This window comes from Melospiza georgiana, chromosome 10 (genome assembly GCF_028018845.1).
Source record: "Melospiza georgiana isolate bMelGeo1 chromosome 10, bMelGeo1.pri, whole genome shotgun sequence".
Classification (NCBI taxonomy): Eukaryota; Metazoa; Chordata; class Aves; order Passeriformes; family Passerellidae; genus Melospiza; species Melospiza georgiana.
In genome coordinates, this window is record NC_080439.1 from 18,904,920 (window position 1) to 18,927,264 (window position 22,345).

General features: G+C 44.5%; 1 protein-coding gene and 2 non-coding genes across 6 annotated transcripts; all 3 read right to left on the reverse strand.

The window, feature by feature from the left end:
* Positions 1 to 25: 25 nt before the first annotated feature.
* Positions 26 to 20,942, reverse strand: ATG16L1 (autophagy related 16 like 1). Of its 4 annotated transcripts, none has more exons than XM_058031633.1 (19): positions 20,783 to 20,942; positions 19,666 to 19,759; positions 17,376 to 17,481; positions 15,894 to 15,967; positions 15,454 to 15,705; positions 14,506 to 14,571; positions 12,199 to 12,285; positions 11,370 to 11,426; positions 11,123 to 11,170; positions 10,322 to 10,424; positions 8,243 to 8,348; positions 8,050 to 8,120; positions 6,485 to 6,556; positions 4,461 to 4,581; positions 3,519 to 3,624; positions 2,829 to 2,978; positions 2,386 to 2,433; positions 1,917 to 2,018; positions 26 to 1,514 (listed from the first exon to the last, which is right to left on the reverse strand). In XM_058031633.1, the coding sequence occupies exons 1-19, from the start codon at positions 20,895 to 20,897 to the stop codon at positions 1,421 to 1,423; spliced, it is 1,872 nt and encodes a 623-aa protein (XP_057887616.1). In that variant the 5' UTR covers positions 20,898 to 20,942; the 3' UTR covers positions 26 to 1,420. The 4 variants fall into 4 exon arrangements, with proteins under 4 accessions (XP_057887616.1, XP_057887615.1, XP_057887618.1 ...); XM_058031632.1 differs by having other exon boundaries at positions 12,199 to 12,288; XM_058031635.1 differs by lacking the exon at positions 11,123 to 11,170.
* Positions 7,411 to 7,673, reverse strand: LOC131087865 (small Cajal body-specific RNA 6). The gene has a single exon (XR_009115003.1). It is a non-coding gene; the product is annotated as a small Cajal body-specific RNA 6 (non-coding RNA).
* Positions 9,844 to 10,113, reverse strand: LOC131087866 (small Cajal body-specific RNA 6). Its single transcript, XR_009115004.1, has one exon. It is a non-coding gene; the product is annotated as a small Cajal body-specific RNA 6 (non-coding RNA).
* Positions 20,943 to 22,345: the final 1,403 nt, after the last annotated feature.

Genomic DNA, 22,345 nt, shown 5'->3' on the forward strand with positions numbered 1-22,345 from the left:
CACAAATAAATAAATCAGAGCAGTGTGGGGTTTTAAAAGCAGAACACAAGTTTATTTACAATCAAGTTTTTATGGGCAGCTGAATAAATAAAAACTTTGCCCCATGTACTCTAATTCCCCTCTGCAGAAAGTGTCTGAGCGAAAGGCTGGGTTAGAGGGAGCCTGTCAGACCAGCTCCCCCAACCCAGCCCCTCCAAAGAACACACTTCCATAGTAAAACACTATCGGGAAAGAAGAAAATAAAGTGCAAATAAAAAGGCAATAAAACGCTGGTGGCTTGTCTTGAGGCCCAGATGATGTGGAAAGGTTTGGCTGGATAAGGATATGCCAGGTAGCTCACACTCAGACACATCATGGTTCAGGGTGCCAGAACAGGGACAGAGCTCAGACACCGCTCCGTACCACAGAGGGCTCCAGCGCAAACGGGAATATTGCACGTGTGCTCAGGAACGGGGCAAGTGGCCTGGAATTGCCAGCACCAAAACAATGCATTTGGGATTTGATGCCACTGCTCCCCTGTGTACTGACAGCCGCCAGGACAGGACGGATGAACAGAAAAAGGAACCAAACATCTGTATTCCAGGACTGAAGTCACAGGATTACTACATTCCTCATCACTGCAGCACAACTCCTAGAACAACCTCACCAAGCTTAGCTCTCTCCTCACACCAACTAATCAAACTGCCTGTGGTATAAAAAGATCAAAAAACCTCCTATTTTGTGATGCCCAAGCTGTTGAAGGGCATTTCAACACAAGGGTGCAGAAGTCCCAAAGAACAAACAAACCGTTGCCTCAAGAACCGATACACAGAGTTCACAGGATAGTGCTGGAGAGCCTGTGCCAGGATCAGAACAGATCTAAAATGAGCTGATGACTCAAAGGCAGAGCTGTCAGAGCCATGGGAGACCCTCTTTAAAAGCTGTTCCAACACTTCACACTGCCTAGGACGTGTTTCAGGATCTTCTCACCCCATGCCTGAACTAGGCCACCAGAACAGAACACAGGAGACAGAACATGCTTTAAGTCAGCATACACAATGACTTCTTTCCAAAGTTTCCACCTCAGAAGTGCTGTAGATACATTTGTGTGACAGGATATTTGGCACAGCTGTCTGGTGAGGAATCCCGCTAGTATCTTCAGCTCCACGTGGTGCATAGATACTGCAAGTAAAGGCATGACTAAGTAGCATTCTCCATCTACAACAGCTAATCCCACTCTGAGTCCAAGTGCCACAGTGCAGTTTTGGCCATGAGAAGTCTCTGACTCAGGCTCCTTTCTCCATTGCTTTAGAACTTCCCTGTGGAAAGCAAAGCCCACGTGCTTGTCCATATCCTGACTCTGGATGGATGTGGGCTCGGGTCTCCATGCTGTGCAGGCACGGAGCAGCACCAGCACACTCAGCCTCTCACCCTCCGTCAGTCAGAACTCAGCCCACAGCACAGCCTTGTTTCCTTTGTCCACACTGACCACGTGGGCACCCGATGGTGACCACGTGACTGCATTGATAGAAGAACTGAAAGGGAAGGCAAGAGTCAGTTTAAAAAAAGCTGAATTCCACAACAGCACTTGGCACTGGAATGAAATACTGTAATACTCTTATTGCCAATTAAAAAACCCACTTTCTCACATCTCAAGAGACTTGGGCTTTTAATAAGTCTGAGGGAGGTACAATTTCTTCAAAACATATGGAATGCACTTTACTAGAATCATATATCAGTTTAACAAGATAACAACAAATCTAATCTAATCTAATTCAATCTAGAAAATACTGCCATGAATCCACAAAGACTTTGCATATTAATTATTCTCACATGCCAATAAAAGTTGTAAAGTTGTACAACTCCAACTTCTTGATAGCTCAGCAAGATCCACAACCCAGATCCCCAGCCTAAGCTGCATGTCCCACTTCCCTCACCTGTGATGCTTTGCAAGTGTCCTCTCCAATTTCCCAGTAAGCACATTCCAGATGTAGAGGGCCCCATCAGCTGAGCCAGCAGCCACATAGTTACCATCAGGGCTGTCACATCAGACCAGGTGCAAAAGGCAAAGAACAATTTGCAAGTCAGCAATTTTCAGCTCACATCATCATTCCACCCACAACTTCCTAAGCAAGCAACTTGGCATTAAATAGTCTTTTAGGAGTTATGTGTTATCACCTGCTAATACTAAGAGGTGAAAGCATTTTGAAATCAGAGCATTTCCAAGAAATTGGATCAATATTTACAGATACACTCTGGCTTGACCAAGAGGTAACCTGGGACAAATTACAAACTCTGCCCTGTTCTTCTAGCTGTAAATGGGGACCACTGCAGTCAAACATCAGGAATCACTCAAGTTTAGCTGGGGAAAGGTTTATCAGGTATCTTGTTTATGTCTGACCTTACCTGAACACAACTCTTGTCCAGTCAGAGCCACATTTGAATCCCTGGGCACTGGAAAGTTAGAATCACATAACTGTTAACTCATTTATGAGAAGAGATACTAAAGACAATGTTCAGGATTTCTGTATGGTTTAGAATAAACTCCAGCATCCCTTTATCCCAATTCATGTTTCTCATACACCCTTCTCTCAATGGCACCTGAAGAAATTCTTTCCTTTAGAACACAGACTTCTAAGCCTAGCTGCCTTCTTAAAAGAGAAACATGAGAAGATCCATTAGAGCAGATCTTTGCTGTTTCTAGACATTCTAGAGAACTTTGCCATGTAGAAAAGCAAAGTGAGGAGACTGCTGTCTTCACAGAGGTCCTGGAAACCACTCCAGCACTAAGGCTAACCCACAATACAAGGTCCAGAAATGCACAGTGCTCCTGTGAGGAATACACTCACCTGAAGGTCTGCTTGACAGCACTGACCCGCAGGTCAATGATCTTGAGCAGATCATCACGGGAACAGGTCAGAAGCTCTGTTCGCTCCGGGTTCAGGTCCAGAGCTGTGATTCTTCCAAACAGCTCCAGTTCTTTTACTATGCTTTCAGTCCTAAAGACAGAAAGAGGAAAGAAAAGAAAAAAAAAAAGACAGTTGTCAACTAGGGTCCAGAAGCCAAACCAGTGCATCAAAACATTGACCTGTCTCAATGTGGAAGAGAAGAAAAAGGATTACTGGTTTATTCTTACATTTTGTTTCTTTCCCAAGCTAGATCCCACCTTGTGGATAGCATTTCCAGCAAAGAGTTAAGACACTACTTTCCTCACAACTCCACCCTAGAACAGCAAGTACTGAACAATGAAAAATACTTACCAGCAAGTATGCTGTCTTTCCAGAAAAGAAATGGCATCCCAAAAAAAAAAAAAAAAACAAACCAAACAAACAAAAGAAAAACCCCAACAAAAAGCCCACAAACCTATAATACCAAACAGCCCAAAAGGAGTAACAAAAGTCTCTTTAATGGCTTTTTGCTGCTTTTATAACAGCCTCCCCAGCTAGCAAGCTCAGGAAAAAGAGTTCCCTACTTTAGATTAACCTGACAGTAAACCCATAACCACTAATACAACATAACCTCTGCTACAATAGTTTTACCTGATATCCCAGAAACGAATTTTCTTATCAAAATGTCCACTCATTACACACTGCTCAGTACACACGATGTCATTGCAGCTAGATCCTGCAAACACTGTTTTTATACCTAAAAAGGAGAAACCAATGGTGACATGCTTGAATTCACATTGTCCAAACTGAGGAAAACTGTGACAGAAAATAATCCCTAAACCCTCCCCCCGCCATACAGTGGCAACACAGAGCAGTGCCCAAGGAGTGGCACAGGACAAACAGTCTTAAAATAATCCTGATTAAGTCTTCAACCTCTCTGCCCTTTCTCAATCTCCTTTGCCAGGACTTGAAAGGTTCCCATGACAGCTGCTTCACTTCCACTTCATATTTAGCCAGCTATAATTTGCTACTATTAAACAACATGAATCTGTCTCCTTGACCTATGTTTGCAATTCAGGTATCAAGGTAACTTTGACTCTCAAATGCTCTCTCAGTGCAAGCAGGTTTAAGAGCCCCCAGTAGGAGAAAAAACAAGGAAAAAAGGTGTTGCTCCCAAAGAAAAACCTGGATCCTAGCAATTCCTTCATTTGAGATGCTGAAATTTTTGGTATGTTTCCAAGAGACACTTCCATCCACCTCAGTTAAAAACCTGGCCTGGCTCCAAGTTTTTAGTGGAAGACTAAAATACCCATTCCCAGACTGGTAAACAAAGACCACTCCCAAAACCAGCTGCTCTCAGTGTAATGGCATTAACAGTGCTTCCTGCACACACAGGATTTCTTATTCCAGGTAACAGGCAGAAAGAATTCACTTACTTAAAGAATAACAGAAAATGGGATGACTCCTAGCTTTTTCTATTTTTATACTGGCAAAAAGATTCAATAATTGATCTGACACCAGACTGCCAGGAGCATTCAGCAGAAGCACAAAACCTGAATGAAAGGATGAAAGGCAGAATTTAAGCTTCCTTACAAACTTTGCTGCGGAGGTCCCAGAGCTTGAGGGTCCGGTCGTGACTTCCCGAAACAATACGCGCATTGTCCAGCAGGAACTTGGCTGACAGAACTTTACCACTGTGACCTGTAAGGGTGTGCTGGGGACACAAGATTGACATGGTCAAACTGAGGATTTCCACTTTCTCAAATTGTAATTTGCATGTCTCCTGCTTTGCTTGGCAGAAAAAACATCTATTACAGGTAAACAGAGATGACCATTGAGTAGGGGTGTTAATTATCAGTCCAGCCTGGAGCTGGGAAACACAGGTCACCTTTTGCTGCAGTTTCTCCAGTTACTCAGGAACCTGCCAGCTCCTTCCTCAACACTCTGTACATCTACATTTCCTGGACGGATGGCAACTGCAACACAGCCTTGCAGGACAATCCAGGGGTTAAAGCATGCTGAAAATGGAAATTGTGCCTTTCTGCTTTCATATGGAGCTTCCCTCGAGGACACAACAGGGTATCAAGTCTCAATTGTTATTACATCTTAAAGCCTGAAAGCTGAGACAACCAGGGATTTCAGAAAAACTCCCTACAGCAGCTTCTTTAAGTGCAGAGGGAGGCTCTCACATGAACCACATTCACTTAGAATTGCTCAACATTTACATACTAAATCACCAAAAAAACTATGAATTACTAAAGTAAGAGTTATGAAAAACAAGACAGAAATCTTTGTAGATAGTTAAGATTTTTTTTTAATATTCAACAGAATATCAAATTACACAAAGCAATCTGTGGGGAAACACAAAATAAAAGCCCTTAAGAATGGAAAGAAATTGGAGCTAAGTTTGGGAAAAAAACCCAAAACATGATCCAAAAAGACCACCTTGTCTTGAGAAAGGAACACAAATTCCAGCAAGAAGGATCTATCTTTCACTCTGCATCTCCCTTCTGCCCTTGCTGCACAGACATCACATACAGCTGTTATGTTTAGGCAGGGAGTTTTGGCAAAGTTTACAATGATTTCAGCTTTACTACTTCCTGCTTATGTGCAAGCCATGGAGAGTACACAGTGCTCACAATTGAAACAGAGAGGACTATTTCATTTTGGAAACAGAGTGCACTCCAAAGAATTACAGGAAGATTATGTGAATGTCTGCAGGTGTAACTAACCTTTTGCAGTGAGTAATCTGTCTGCTAAACTTGTATTCACTATAATCCACATCCAATAGTAGGTTTTGCAGCCAAGGAGAAGGTGCAAAAGAACTGATACTCTTCACTTTCCTGAGACTTGACATGCCCACACTGAGAACTACCCAATGAATTACAGTGCGTCTGCTGGTTATAACCAACACTGAAATGTCAGAAGATTTGAACATCAAAGTAGTACCTTACTAAAATAAGAAGTTGAGGGAAAGTGTACCTAGGAAATGACAATTTAAAAAGGCTCTTGGAAAGCTGTGAAACTTTCCTTTTGGTCTATCAAAGGATTATTTTCAAATCGGAGCCAACTGTTAGAGAAGAATACGAGTACAAAGTACTTGGGAGGAAAGGAGGAACCTTTCAAAAGACATTGAGGATGATGCCAAACATGTTGAGGCTTGCTGCCTTGGACAGACAGGCAGAGGGCTCCTTTTCAAGAATGCTGCTCCTGACTTAAAACAAAAGTCCCTCTTTGTCTTCTGCAAAGCCCTCTTCAGCAGCCTGTCCTTTGAGAGAGGCCGAATCATTGAGGTGGCTCTCCATAAATCATAAGAAGCATTTAAAGTTCCCCAGAGGGGTACAAAAAAGTGTACACACACTTTATGTAGCAAGGTTTTTCTAGTGGGGGGTTGTGTTGGGAAAATACACAGTAACTGGAGCTTCCTGCAAGGCTGTGTGGAGATCAACACAGTATTTTAGGTCTTGCTGTGAAGACCTTCAAGAGATAAAGAACCTCTCAACAAAAGGAACTATTAAAAGTGTCTGTAAATGCCCAGCTTCCAAAACTGCCATGTCCCCATTAGACAAAACAAAGAATACAAGACAGAAAAAACTCCTCTGCCTAGCAAGACTCACCCGTAATCGATTGTCATCAACTGTCCAGATTCTGCTGGCAAAGTCATTTGAAGCAGCTAAGAGGTAAGAGCCCTGTAAACACAAGATTCCTTTCAAATTCCTTCTGCTAGTCGATATGCAAACCAAATTAAAATATTCCCAATAAACCATTAAAACCATATTAGTGCTATTTTGTCAAGGGAAAAAAGGAATAAAACCAAAACCACAGTAGCAAATGCCACTATGGAAAAGTAACGTAACCCTCACCAAAGGGCTGTGGCACCTGCTTCTCCCCAAAATGGAAGGGTTTGTACATGGCTATATTAGATTATAAAAAAGAATAATGTGTACCAATTATAACAATAACCAGACCAGAAAAAGGACATTCATCTTTCCCTTCTACAAGAAAATGCATTCTACCCTCATCTGTTGTGGGGTTGCTTTCCTCTTTTTTATTTGTTTTTTTTTATTTTCTCAGAGGAAAAAAGCTCTGCATCATCTACCTCCACTGCTTAGAAAGGTCTCAGAGTGGAATTAGCCTGATTTCTTGCCATTTTTGTTAAAATTCTAGCATTTTAAGTTAAGATCTCAAAAATTAAATCTGCCTGAGGAGAGAGAAATTGACTTGTTTGTGGTTTTAAGGCTTAGGGCTTTCACAAGTCACCCATGATGGAGAACGGCCACCACAAAATTTATGCTTGCACTCCTGTCCATCACAAAATACTTTCCTGAATCCTTGTAATCCTTTGGTATCTCATCCAGGCAATTTGCACAGCAAGTGTGTTCAAGCAACTTGCCAAACCTCAGGACTAGTTTCTCCTGCAGATTAACAGCACATCTCTAATGAGCTGGTCAGTGTCCAAAAGGATACTCTTGGGTGTGTATCATAATTTAGCACAGAGAATCACCAAATGGCAGAAATCATATCAGCTTTGTGCTATGGAAGAGGTCTCAGCAGAAAAGTCAGATCACATGTCCAGTTAGACCCATCCAAGACCCCAAACTCCTTCAAGCAGGACTGTTGGATGCTGATCTCAGTCACGTCTCCAATGCTCCAGATGAACATGACCTGAGCACATCTCACACTGTCAGCAAACACTCTGCCAGCCACACCATTGCTGTGCCATGGCTGGGGAGAAACTGCTGGGAGAAGAGGGCATGGAACTGCAAGTCTTGGGATAATCAGACCTTTTACTATTCATCACAGACCTCAGTAAAGCACTTATGGAAAAAAAAACTTCACAGAAATAAAGCCTCAGTGTATTTGAGTGTATTTGCTTCTTCTGTGCTGTTCTGCCAGCTTCAGTGGAATGCTAATTTCTTACTTTAAACAAAAATCCATACCAGCCAATGCCTGAGCTGCATATCATCATCTGAATTGTAAGGCAAGGATCAGAATTACAGAATTACTGCATCTTTTCAAATACAGGTCTTTTGTACAATTTCAGCTACTTTCATGTTTTAACTCATTTCTTAGGTAACTTCAATTAGAATGGAAACAATAGTAGAAACACTAGCAGAGAACAACATAATTCCATTAATTTTTATTCCCAACTACAAAGAGTGGATATTGCACAGATACTCACAGCACTATCAAACTCTATGCTTGTAATCCCAGCGTTACTGCCAGAGAGGGAACCTTTGGGCTCACACCTATCTGCACAGAGAAAGATGAACAAAAACTTGAGCAATGGATTAGAGCAGAAGTTGCCACAAAATGATGACCCAAAATATGAATTCTTTTAGTATCCCACCATGCCCCAAAGCAAAAAGGTTTACCTCCCAAGACTTCCCAAAGCTTAACCCTCCGGTCCATGCCTCCTGTTGCTAGTAACCGGGAGCCAGGGCTGAACTGCACCGCGTTCACCTCCCCATCATGTGCATCCTGAGGAGGGCAAGGAACACAACAGGCACCCAAAAGGGAATTAGCACACACCCATAACCCACAGAGCAGAAAGCTACACAACTTGAAGGTTACACAGAATCACAGCTGTGCATCTTTCAGAGGAAATAAAGCCACAGACTGAAATTCTGCTGTGGTTGGTGGTGCACAGACAGCAAAAGGGCTGATCCATATCGTAAGGAAAAACAAAGGCACATAAAAAAAAACCAGCAGCAAGGATTCAGCAGCAATAACAAACTACCAAAAGCCTTAGAATGCTTCCTAAGCTTAGGCTCTCAAGTCAAACCAGAATACAGAAAATAAGGAAAGGACAGGACAAAAAACAGTAACAGTTGATGTGCTGTAGAAGGAAAGTAACTTTTCATTCTTCCATCTAGAGACAGCCATGGAACATGATCCAATCAGTTCATGCAACCATGGAACACTCAAGTCAGGCTTGAGTTAAGCAGGTCTGCTAGGAAACAGCACAGCAGATGCACTACGTTCACTGGGTGTGCTGGTGATTCTGCAGCACAAGTGTGACAGCACCTGCTTGCAGAGGACTTGGGCTTAAGCTGTGCCTCTTCTCTGCAGATGTACTGACCCCCCAGCACTTCTGCTTCTCACAGCCTAATGTTCTGAATTCTTGACCTTTTAAAACCTATGCTAATTTTAATAATAATTCATTTTTTATTCCTCTATTCATTTCACAGCTTTAGACGACTTACCTACACAGTATTACCACCACAATTGTAATTCATTTTAAGTATTTTCAGGACATGCTCTTTCAAAACCAGCTTTCCTGGAAACCTGTATTTTTATGGAATTTGTTGCTTGAATGTAGTCTGCCAGCTCATATTTAAGGCTAATCACACTTCAAATCTGATCTTTCTGCAAATGCAGAGGAGCCATTCACAGCAAAACTGGTGAAAGGCCTTGCCTACAAGCTAGACCTGAAGTGACTGCCTCTTCCACCTCCTACTTGCCTCTCGAAAGGTGAGCCCAGTCTGCTCCCTGCATTGGCCAAACCTCTGCCACAGAGCCCTTGCATTAATTCCTAGAATGCTCTGCCAGACCTAGACATGTCTTGACCCTCCACCTGGACTCAAAACACTGGAGCTAAAGCCTAACACCTCCTCACCTGATGTCCCCCATTCAAGCCAGCTCCAGCTGCCATTTCAGTCATGACCCTGCTCTCACCTGAGGTGACACTGACACTCCCTCCATCCACAACTTCCACTAGAGAATATGGTAGCAGGGCAGACAAGACTACACATGCTTCCCTGCTGTAATGAGCCCCACTGATACTCTGGATGAAGAAAATCAGTCATTTAATATCCATGAAAAACCCACATCCAGCTCTGGAGTGCCTAAAAAAGCTCCAGAGGCATATTCAAACCAGCAGCTGCATTACAAGACACCTTCCTTTCAGTCACAAGACAATGACTTGCACAGAAACTTAGGTTTGGCTTTGTGAGGCCAAGGAACACATAAAGGAGGTCTCAGCTTGAAAACCTTTGATCATGCACAGCCAGTGAGAACACCCCATCACCACGAGCTCCTCTTCACCAGGTTTGTTGGATTACATTTGGTGCCACAACTCCTTTTTCTGTGGAGAACTGGAACTGAATTAATCCCAAACTGTCAGCAATCTCTTCCTCCATCACTGCTCTACTATGGCATGATAGAATAGGGACTGCTGGGAGCCAAAGGGTAATGGGGTGGAATTTCCCTGTGCCCTCAGAAAACTTCTTTGTCATCATCGACCTCAGTAAGACAGACATTGAGCACAGCTCTGAGAAACATGTGGGGTAAGAGTAAAATGGAATGGAATGAATTCTACCAAACCAAGAATTCCTTCCTGTTTGGCAGTGCTAACAGAAAGAGTCTCAGGATATCAGTTCCCACATAGGGGATTCGCTTCCTCCGAAACCAGAACAAAGAATGGCAGAGCAGAGAATTCCTTCTGTACTCACAAAGACACAAATGGCAGTAGTGGGCACTCTCACTTCTTTACTGGCACCTGGATGTGGCTCTGCATTGTCCTGGGGTGCAGGGAATGAGGACAGAGAACGTCTCCTGAGATGAAACAAAGCAAAAATATTTTAAAATGAGAAATGAACACTGTTTCTCTTGAATTCATCCTGCTGTCTACCTGTCAATTAACTACTCTGTACAGAAAGTAAAAAATGGGGGAAGGTGCTTTTAACATCTTTGTTTTCATTCCATCTTTCAAAAATTACATTTGTCATGTAACACTATATTCACTTGTAGCTTTAGATATTTCACAGTTCACCACATAAGTTATCTGAACTGATTACTGACCTCATTTTGGAGCAGTGTTTTAATGTTTTCAATAGGAAGGGAACATGGGACTGGCTGCAGCTCCATTGTTATGTCTAGGAAGACTCAACACCATTTCAGCACTACATCCCAGGCAGCAAAATGCTGTGTTCCAAAGCTTGGGCTGCTCCATTTAAGCAAAGACATCCACCTACTGCAGAGCTTAGCTTAGAAGGCCTGGCTCCACTCTGGATACAAAGCACAGAACTCAACGACTTATTGTAATTAACCCTACTAAAGGAGCAAAGTGCAGTGGAAAGTAAGAGCAAACCCCATGGATTCTCTCCACAGAGAGGGGCTCATTGCCTCTCTCACTGTTGATAGTTTCTAACCAGAGTTATCAACTGCAGAATCTAATCAGCACAATGCAGGGTTCCACGTTACTTCAATGGAATACAATCACATGCTGGACTAAGAGTGGATAATGTTTTCACCTGGCAGTATCAGAAGACTGATGTCCCAAAAGGGGAGACTCAGACAGACTGGAGGGAAAGGTCAGAGGTCAGCACACGGCAAGATGGAAGAAACAGGAAGTTGAGGAGAACAAAAAAGAAAAAATAAAGAAAGGCAGAAGCTAGAAGGAAGGCTGGAAATACTTGTTTGCATTCCCTGCATCACCAAGATTTTGGTGTACATTGAAACCAATAAACAAAACAAGGAGGTGAAAGTGTTCTAACCTACCCAAAGATATTACTGATAGAGTCCAGAAGGCCTCCAGCTGGCTGGGAGAGTCGCTTACTGAAGGAGGGGAGGACAGGTTTAAACCTTGTGAATAGCTTCTCCACATAAAGATCAATACAAACACATTTCATAGCAACATGTCTCTGGAAAGACTCCCTCCCCTCAGACCCAGCCCAGAGACAGAACACCAAGGCAGGCATCAGTGCAAAAGTCATCACTAACTACAACTCAGAACACATTCTGTGGGTGAAGTTTCTTCAATGGCCCTCAAATTCAACCTGTGAATTGCTGGGTTTAGATAGAACAGTCTACCAAGTCTGAAATTTCAATCAAATTAATCCATGATCTCATGTAACTACCTCTTACTTTCCACTCACTGCTATTTTGGAGAAAAAACAAGATGCATTTAATCTAGGTGAAGATTATTTTCAGCATTTCAGATAAACCCGGCTATTTGCAAATAGCTATTGCTATTGTGATATCAATATTCACATTGATATCTTGTAGAGTAATGGAGGCATAAAACAACAGGCATTGAAATAGCCACATCATTAACTATATAGTTTTTAAATATTTGTTTTCAAGATTAAACAAAGATTTCTCAGGCACTAGGGTAATTCAGTCAAAACAGCAAAGGAAAACCAGCACATCTAAAGCATGGCAACAGAGAGTACAGCACATGAGTTTCTACTGCTCTGGTAGAAGCACTAAACTGTGTTCCATGTACAGGCAACTAGAAACCTAAGCTACATTCCTAACTCTGTTCCAGCTCTACTGTGCCCCGTGTTCTCCCTCAGTGACATGCTACAGGAATGCCTTGGTCACAAACCTGGACGTCCGGCTGACAGCTCGCACCGGAGAGGTTTCCTCAGCTGTGTCAGAGGTTTCATCTGCAAGCACTTCGATGTCATCATCCCTGCTGAAGTGAGAGAAAACACCTCCTTTTCCATCAGGCTCTGACAGCAGCAACTGACAGGATGGCACTGTTCCAGGGCCTGTCAGTTCCATGCCCAGCACACCCCAGGTTTCTGGAGCTGCAGCAACACACGGGTAGATCCAGATAACACAGACTGATGCAACTGTCAGAGATGTAATTCAACACACATTGTCTGAAAACAGATATAGACAGCAACTAAATTTCAGGATTTTTCCTTCCAGCTGCCAATTCCACTCACTGACAGCAGGGCTGGATTTCCACTTCCTCTTTTTCTGTTTTCAGACCTCCTTTTCAGATTCTCTTTAATACAGGCATCCTGTTTCAGCCTGTAGTACTAACTACACACAGCATTGTAACAACCCCCCACATGAGGAAGGCTTCACTACAGAGTGAATGATACTTGCTGGAGCAGTTACAGAACAACAAAAGCATGAGTTACTGCAACACCAAGTACAGGTGATATCAGCACCTTTTTTGCTGTTTCAAAACAAGCAAGTGTTAAAGAAAGCACAAGAGGTTAATTGAATTTTCCTACTTCACCTACACCAAGGACGCCCTAATACTTTCTACACTGTTGTAATTCAGGTACAGCACTATTAAGTGTGAGAGCTGGTTTTGCTCACTCCGTGTAAGTGTTGGTGGTCAGCTGAACACAACAGCACATGAGTTCCCTTCAGATTCCAACCCATGTACAATAAATTAATTCAGCTAAATTACTCAGCTAGTGCTGAAGATTTCTCCCATTAGTCACCATGGGCTCTGACAGCCTAGTATTTTTCCCTTCATGATGATTTTTCCTCCACTGCTGATTTTGCAGGACAAACTATTTTTAAACACACTTTACTAATGCCATTTGACTGAAGTTTAAATTCAGCATTTAAATAACCAAATTGTGCCATCAGATAACACTCAGCTGCAAAAGCATTTAAAAGGACAAAAACAACTAATCTCTCATTTCAGAATATAGCTGCACTTTAAATTCTAAGATTTTGGAGGAGAGTATACATGAAAAGGCTATAGAAAATATATTCACTGATTGAACGTATCAAGCTTGTGGTTCAAGAAAATACTATCAAGTTCTGCTAATATTCATTTTTCAAAATACAAAGTTTCTGCTATTAAAACTATGTGTTGCAAAAGAACTTTCCAGGTTAACAATGTATTTTTAAGTGAATATAAACACCAGGGCACACCCCCTGAAATGGTGCAGTTTTTCCCTTCAGCAAGCAGCCCATTTACACAACACAAACTCTCCAACTATAAAATCATCAAGAAGAAATCAAGGTCATCTCTGAAGTGGAGTTTGAGTAGTATACAGAAGCAATTATGCTATCGGGTGTCTCATATTCCCTTTCTACCTGCCCCTCCTTCCTCTCCCAGCCTTTTGCACAGCCTCCCTTCCAGAAGGATGCACTGCTTCTCTCCTTTGCAAGGGCTCGCAGCACAGCACTTAATGGGAGTCTGTGATGTGAACATAAAGAGAAAAGATCTGCAGAAAAAGCCTGTGGGCTGCTCTGGCACCACCCAGCAGGGCCCAGGCACAGCATCAGATGCAGCAGCTCTGGAGTGGGCAAACACAAACACCCTGATCAGCCCAGCTCGGAGCACCCACAGCTCCCACTGCTCCCTGCAGCCCCCTGATCCCACAGCAGAGAGCCAAACACAGCAGGGCAAGAACAAGGGACTAGAGGGATTCTCTTCATCTTGCCAGGTAAAGTACTCCACTGTTTTTCCCTCAGACAATAAATCCCTGCCAGTATGGAAGCCAGGTATTTTCACCCAGGTTAATTCACTTAGTACCTGTTCCTACAGGAAATCCTTGAGCATGTTTATAGTCTAACATTTTCAAATCCAGGCATCTCCAAAGTAATTGTTTCATTACTTCACTCTTTCATGAAAAACTATCTTAAAGACCAAAGGCACGTATCTCGAGATGAAAACATTTTTGTAACAAAATCTATTGACCATATGAACCATTCCTGGGACTTAAAGTCCAAGCATCTATTTTCAGTCCTAAAAGAGCTCCTTCTTCTGTAAGTTCAGGTAGGGAGAGTTACTGCACTTTCTGACTTTACACAAGAAGTGCCAACACTCCTCTACATCACCCAATTTGGGAGTAACAAATATACCATTTATCATGCTTCTGCATAAACCTGAGGCACAAACTGATGAAAGAGACTGTAAACCAAGACTGCTTACGGTTCAACAGGCAAGGGTTCTTTGGCAGCTTCTGCCAGCTCCTTCTGCAGCCTGGCCTGGCGTCTCCTAAGAAAGAGAACCCAAGGTTATTAAGAAAGAAAAACATCAACATTTTCTTAATCCCATTCCAAAGGCTACCCTGCACAGTTTTGATGGGCCTCATAGGATTAAAAAAAAAAAAAATAAAATAAAATAAAAATCAGTCGCCTGCTCTAGTTTTATCCTGCTTTTCATGATACTCTGAGCAGGAGAGGCAGTTTTCTTATTGTGAGTAGCAAAAGACAAGATCACTCAAGTGAGGCAATGAGGCAAAGTGAACCTATAGCCCTTTATGATCCATATGAATACGCACTACCTTGGAGGGTAAGAACTTGTCAAAGTAATACTTATGTTAGTGAAACTAAGACAAAACTGCCACTACTGTGAGGCTTGTAATATAGGTCAGTCTCCAGGTATCATTAGCTGGCAAGTAAGCTGAAACAATTCAGAAGAAAAATTATTTTGCAAGGAAAAAAAGCCTTTTTTTAAAAAAATTACTTCTGCAGTAAGTTTTACATCGCTCATGGCAGATGCTCATTCTAGAGGAATGCAAAAAACACTGGAGTTAGTCAAGTCAAAAAAGGATAAAACTAGGAGCAGGATAAGATGCAATATGAACAAGAGAAGTCCAAGCCTAATACCAGCAAAACCCCACAGTTTCTATCTGTTTTATGATCTTCAGCACACAGTTAAATGTTGCTGAAGAAACAAAAGAACATGTTTTATTCATTTAAAAGACAGGAATGTTTTAACGCAGTGTCAGTCTGTGTTGGCTGGAAAAAGTTCTGGACTCTCACTGTGTTGTGCAATAATAGAGATCTCAGAGGTCAAAACTAAATCTGCTTTTATCCTATGCACTCATAACTGAAAAACATACCAGTTTTATCAAACAAAGGTCATGGATCTCACCTTGAATCCTTTTCATTTTCTGCATTCAAACGATTGGCTTCTTGTGCTTTCTCTGCCATCCAACGTGAGACCAGCTCCTGGTTGTCCTCAGTAGTTTTCCTTAGTTTCTCCTCCAAGGCATTGAAGGTGATCTGGAGAGCATCATATTCATCTTTCAGTGTCTGATTAGCTCGCTCAAGATCTTGCAGTTTGCTACGCAATTCCTGGCACTCTGTTTCCAGTTCAGAAATCTTTTGCAAATACTCTGCAATCCTGGAATGGAAACAAAACATACAAAACCATGAGGACCTCCTTTGGGACCTGTGCCATCTTCCTCTTGCTGTTTGCACAACGCCTCACAAAGCATTTTTAGCCCTGGGCTAAGACTCCTAGAGAATATTGTAACTCCAATAAAGAACTCCATCAGAAGTCTGGTCACTGACAAAACAGCTCTTACTCACTTGGCTTCATTCATCTGCATCTCTTTGTCCTTCTGCTGCATTTGGTTGTTTAAATCAATTACAGACTGGGCCAGCTGGAGAGAGGAGAAAATTTCATTACAAACTGCAGGGATGTCAGTGGATAACATACTGAGCAGCCTTCAGTGCAAGCACAGACTCATCTAGCATTAAAAGCATGGATCACACATTTCAGGTATTTTTTTACCCCAGCTTTCTATGCAGATCTGCTACACGGGTCATTAAATCAGAGAATCCACTTTCAAAAATAAATTGTCAAGAAGCTGCTGTCTTTTGCTGTCTCATTCTCTTCCCTCGAAAAGCTTCATTAACAGTCAGATCAAACCAAATGTATATTAGAAGAAATTTTAGTAGTGGAAAAATCAACACAGAATTTAAAAATTGTCAAGTAAGTATACAAATGAGTACTGACAACCAAGAAACAAATCATCCTGTTAGGGCCAGAACAGCCATTCCAGGAGACACACAGCTCTCACTGTGAACACAGGTGCCACCAAGAGTTTCCTCACAGAGGAAGTAGCTGGTAGAGTGCCTGCAGAGCACAGAGGCAGAGGCCAAGGCTGCCAAGCTCATACCTTACCCAGCAGCACGGCCTCAGCTGCCCAGGAAGAAGGCAGACTGATTTCTGGGAAGAGTGCCTGCCTGTGTAAGTGGTTTCAGGACACCAGGCTGGAAGCAAAGAAACCATTCTGAGTGCCCTAACCACTTGGTGCACACCTCCCAGAGAAAACAGTCTCCTCTTTGGAAAGCTCAGAATTGCTGACACTAGAGCTTCTCCACACCTCCAGTGGGGTGTGATCAAAGGAGCATTTTCCAGGCCATTCATACCTTTTCCCTATGAAAGTGTGCAGTCCCATTCAGGTTTCAGACTCATTCAGACCACTGCTGTGCTTTTATAAACCAAATTCTGCTGTTGAAATTCCCTATCTCCTGGCCAAAAAAAAAAAACAAACCCAAAATAAAAATCCAGGAGGTCTGACTTTTCCTCTCCTCCAGGCCCAAGTGAGAATGTTACAGAACTCCTGGGCTCTGAACCAGCACTCCCCTTCCAGCTTAGCACTGTGGCTCTTTCAGTCTTGGCTGGTGCTGCAAAGTGAGACCAGTGAAACCACACACAGCCCCCTGTGCCCCACTCACTCTAAGTCTTTGCAGGTTACTAGTGTCATATACAGCTCTGTGGCCCAGATCAGTTCCTTCCTCCTCTAATACAGCTAAGAACCTATTAATGAAGCAGAAAATTCAGCACTTAATAGTCATGCTGTGCTGACAATAGAAGCTCTTATCTCCTGGTGACAGCATTATAAACCAGCCTGTGTCTGGTTGGTTTTAATCATCAGAAATTGGGGAAGCTTAAAAAGACTCTAGATGAAAGGAGGAAAAAATGATGATTAATGAGCCTGGTAAAATCATGGTCAGGCTCCCAAAAGGCCACACATGGACCACAGAGAACATAAGACTTCCAACCTCGCCACGTTTCTTGTGCAGCTCAGTCAGCTCCTCCTGGTGCTTTATCTTCAGCTGGGCCAGTTCCTGCAGCTGAGCGTCGTTCCATGTGCTGTCGTGTCCTGGGCTGCAATTGCACAGAGAAGAACAAGACATGTCCCAAACTAGAACCCAGCTCCTTCTGTGCCTTTGCCAGGTCCAGACATTGCCTCCTTTGGAAGCTCTGTACACCAGGGACACAGGTGATTCATAACAAACCAAATCACACACGACTGGAAAGTTACATCTCCTGAGCACTAGATTCACTTTTTGTACATTTCTAAACCAGCATTCAAACTCCAAGGGAAGATAACTAGCTTTGTTTAAATTTGTATGAAGATGACTGAGTCTTAGAAGTACAGTCTCTAAATTCTGGAAAAAATTACAAATATTTTACCACTCTGATTTGTTCTGGAGGGAGGTGGTAGAACTTGAAGATGCAAGATGGAGAGGGTACAGAACCAAAAGCCAGGAAACCAAGGGAGTATTCCCAGGCCCTTGGGTTTACAGTCTCAGGTGTGACAAGTCACTCCTCCATTGGCCTGACTATACTCTTTTTGTGCATAAGTTTTCAAGTGGTTACTAACTGTGTTTTTCAACACTATTACTGTGAGATAATCTCGAATTTTTACATATAAGAACATTTATATCACCCTCTGCCCCAAACAACTATGGAATGTAACATTTATCACTCGTGTCTCTGAAAACTGCACAGAGACAGGAGCAGAGAAAACCAAGTTTTTTAAAAGTATATACACACAGACTCTGAGCACATTATCAGCTGTATTTTGAATTACAGCTTCTTAAAAATCACAATTTTAATTAAAATATCATTATATCAGACAAACAGAACAAGGTAATTGCATCCCTTTCTGCAGTCATTTTGTGTTGTACAGTTCAGGGACAAACAGATAATCCATCCAAATGTCTCACAGTGATATCAGTAACCTAACGCTCTTCTAAAGAAACAATCAACCAACTCCTCACTGAACTAATGCTGCACTAACTGCATTTCCAAAAAATTGTGTGCAAAGAGACAAGAAGCCAAGTCCTGTGGTAATATCCAATACATCCCATAGCTCCAGCCAAACATACCCCTACAGCCAGCACTAGATACTACTCCTTGACCCTGAGGGAAATAAACACACCTTTCTTCAGCTATCTAGGATTAGAAAAGTAATTCTGTTTCAAAAACCTGTCATATACTGAGCACAGTACCAGAGTTCAGCTGACTATTTACTTTCAGATGCTGCTTCTGTGTCTTTCTTCTCATCCACATTTGGTCCAGCATCATCTTTTAAGACATGGCATTCAGCCAGAACACAATTCCCATACACTGAAATGGTTCAAGACAGCTACAGCCATCAGAAAGCCTTTGGGAACTTTCACATGGGTGTTAAGTCCAGCCTGCCGGAGTTTTGCCTGCAATTCCTGTAAACCCAGGAGGAAACTTCTTCCCTCTCTGCTATACTGATTTGTTTTGTATCCAATTGTACATGCTCATACAGCTCCCTGCTCTAGAGGGGTTCTGGTTTCAGGACAAGAGCAAAAAGAACCTCATCAGAGGAAGCAATTTTTACAGAAGTAGGAATTCTGAGCTCCTTGGCCCCACCTTCTCTTCAGGTACACTGAGGGCAGAGCTGGCCAGCGCTCACCTGGAACAGACAGGCTGTCCAAGGGACACTTCTGGCACACAGGTTTGCTGTGCAAACACCAGCAGAACCAGCAGCACAACCCCTGCCTTCAGCACAAGTGTTACTCCAGCTTAGGGAAGAAGCTTCCCAAGAAATCCTATTAAAAAGCAGGCACAAAACACCTTCCCTTTGGCATCTGGAGCTTACTTAGGACTGACACTTTGCAATCATAGTTCATTTCTGTTCTGCCCTTTCATGTGATGACACAGATTGAAAGAAATGAAGTCATTAAACCAGTCTATACTCAATAGGAAGAGCAGAAAACACAGGAAGTGTTACAAGGCAAACACACCAGGAGCAGCAGCTCATTGTGGTCCACCTCTGTCCCATGAGTTTGTGATAAATCAGCTTCCTTCCCAAACCTGGCCAAATCTCTCTGTGCCACATACTCTAAACCTATTGTAACTTCATCATAGGCTTACACACAGCTATAAGTTATATTCAGTCCACCAGAATTTAAGTTTGTTGTGTGCCAAGTCACTGTAGGGATCTGGGAGTTGTTTGTGTGAGGCATCAAAGAGGTTTAGGCTACAAGGTGTACAACAAACAGCAGCTGACAAAAAAGGAGTGTTACATACCTGATCTCATGTCTGCTCTGTATGTCATATTTTTCTGCTTGAAGTTTATCAGCCAGCACTGCATGCAGGTCTGACTTCTCCAGCAGCTTGTTATCTGCAGGAGCAAAAAGTGGACTTAAGACAACCAGAAAGCAAATCCAGAGTCCCATCTTCTCCTGCCTAGATCACTAGCTGTGATCTAGACCCTTTAATTACTGTGACACAGCCAAATGCTACATGAGCCTCCACCACATCACTGTGTTCTCCCTCCTCTTTGATCTTAACAGGTTAAGGCACCATCCACCTACAACCCCAGGAACTCCTCATTAATCCAGGTACTGTGTGGGACTGGTCTTATGAAAGCTTAATAGAGAAAGAGAGAGCAACTTCTCAGGTGCATGGCTATCTGCTAAAACAGAGTAGTTCAAAGTTCACACTCTGCAGATGCCCAAAGGACAGCAACCAGGAGAACAGGCCTGGCAGAGAGGCCAAACCCAGCTCTGCCGTTTGTTTTCTCCCACAGTGTGTGGGACTCCTCTGCCATCCTGACACAGCTGAGGCAGGAGAGGGGCGGGCAGGAAAGCCCTGAACAGAGAGTGCTGGCCCCTGGATGGCTCCAAATTTTACAAAAGACCATGAGCAGGGTCAATAGCACTATTGTTCTCGGTTTCACAAGCAACTGGGCGGGAATTGTGCAGACAATTCAGACATTCAATCACTGTCCAGAGCGCAAAGCGCTCCAGCCCCTCAGAGAACTGAAACAACTACTTATTTTCCCCGATAAAGCAGAAACTCCAGCTTTCCTGTTATTACAGACATGTCCCAAACAATCCCGTGAAAATGGCTCGGCCGAGGCCCCTGGGACCCTGTCTCAACACGGCTTTCCCACTTTTGAAGAAGAGGAGAAATCCCAGAATGATTCGGGCTGGAAGGGAGCACGGCGGCAGGGTCATGCCATAGCACGGAGCACCAGTGAATCAAGTTCTGGAAAATCTCTAGAGAGGAAGACTCCACACCCTCCCTGTTCCCTGTTTATTTCACTCCCCACTGAGCAGAGTCTCCCTGCACATACTGATGGGCATCGGTGAGGGAGAAGAGAAGCGCTACTTCGGCCGCGCCCCCGCCGGGCCCCGCTTACACTGGGCGATGATCTCCTCGAACGCCTGGCGCTGCAGCCGGTCCCGCCGCCGCAGCTCCTCCGCGATGTGCCGCTTCCAGGGGGGGAACCCGGCGGCGCGCAGCCCCGACGCCATCTCGGCGGCAGGCCGGGGCGGAGCGGGCTGGGGCGGGCAGATCGGGCGGCGCGGGGGTCAGAGAGGCGGCGGGAGCGCGGGGAGGCGGCGGGAGCCCCCTCAGAGCCAGAGCCAGGCCCGGGTCCGCGGCCGCGCCCCCACACCCGCCATGGCGCCGCGCTACGTCAGGGGCCCTCGCGTCTGTGCGGCGCGCCGCGACCGCGACACAGGCTGCCCTGCCACTGCCTGACGCCGCCCGCCCGCCTCCGGCGCCGCCGAGCCCAGCAGCGGTGTCCCCAGGCCGGATGGCGCCGCGCGAGATCGCGCTGCGAACGCGGAGGCGGGGTCAGCCTCAGGCGGGAGAACAGGCACTTTCTGAGGCGAGGAGGCCCCGCGCCGCGCCATTTTGTGCCCTTCGTGCAGGCGCCATCTTGAGAGCGGCCCTGCGGCCACGTTGAGCACGGCAATGCCGCCATCTTGAGAGTGGCCAACCCGCCATGTTGGAGCAGCGCATGCGCACAGACTGCCCGCTGTGGCGGGCGATGGCCGCGCCGGGTCACAGAGCCCGAGCCTTCCGCGGGGACAGCGCTCGCAGCTCCGTGTCCCCGCAGGGCCGGCAGCACTGTGTCGTGCCAGTGGCACCGGCGGGGCTTTGGTGAGGTGAAGGGCTGGTGCCCGTGTGACAGCGGGACTGTCCGGCCGCCACGCCTCTGCCTGCCACTGTTAAAGCACGGGTGTTACTGTGAGCGAACATTAGACATTTATTAAGGGAGAGCAAGAGAGCAGAGAGAATGCTGTACTACACTATGCAAATATCACACCTGCAGTGCCATTTGTTGAGTGTCTTTGTGCTCTTTCCCCCTTTACAGACACCACGCTCATCGCCTGCCGGGGGAATCACAGAATAACGGGATGGGGTCAGGCTGGGCGGGCCCACAGTGGCTCATCTGGTCCCACCTCCCTGCTCCAGCAGGGCAGTCCCAGAGCGCAGGGCCTTGGATTGTATCCAGGGGATTCTGTATTATCCCCTGTAAGGGCAGTCCAGATCCTTCCTGGGCGCTCTGTTCAGGGCTGGGGCACTGCCCTGGGAAGTTCTGTGTAGGGGGAATTTGTTGGGATCAGTCCCTGCCCGTTTCTGTGATGCCATTGCTGAGCCCCCAGGGCAGAGCCTGGGCTCTGCTTGGAGCTCTCCCTGTTGACAGGGGCAGACAGGGATGAGGGCCCCTCTCGAGGCTGAACAGCCCCAGCTCAGCCTTCAAGGAGGAGGGTGGTGAAATGAAATGGAGCATGAGGCTTTCTAGGAAAAAAAACCTAATTTGGAACACAGTAGAAGCTACTATGCAACCCTCCCTGCAGTCCCACCTTCCGGCCAGCCTCGTGAAAAAGCCACATGTTTTCTGGCAAATGTAAAAATCCATAACAACTCACTCCACTGCTCTACTTTCAGCTGCTTAATGAGCGGAAAGATG

Coding starts and splice junctions, on each gene's coding strand:
- ATG16L1 (XM_058031632.1), bottom strand. CDS start 20,897: ATGGCGTCGGGGCTGCGCGCCGCCGGGTTCCCCCCCTGGAAGCGGCAC. Junction 15,968..17,375: donor TGCACAAGAAACGTGGCGAG/GTTGGAAGTCTT, acceptor TCCTCTCTCCAG/CTGGCCCAGTCTGTAATTGA. Junction 3,625..4,460: donor GGACCTCCGCAGCAAAGTTT/GTAAGGAAGCTT, acceptor TCTCCTTTTTAG/GTATAAAAACAGTGTTTGCA.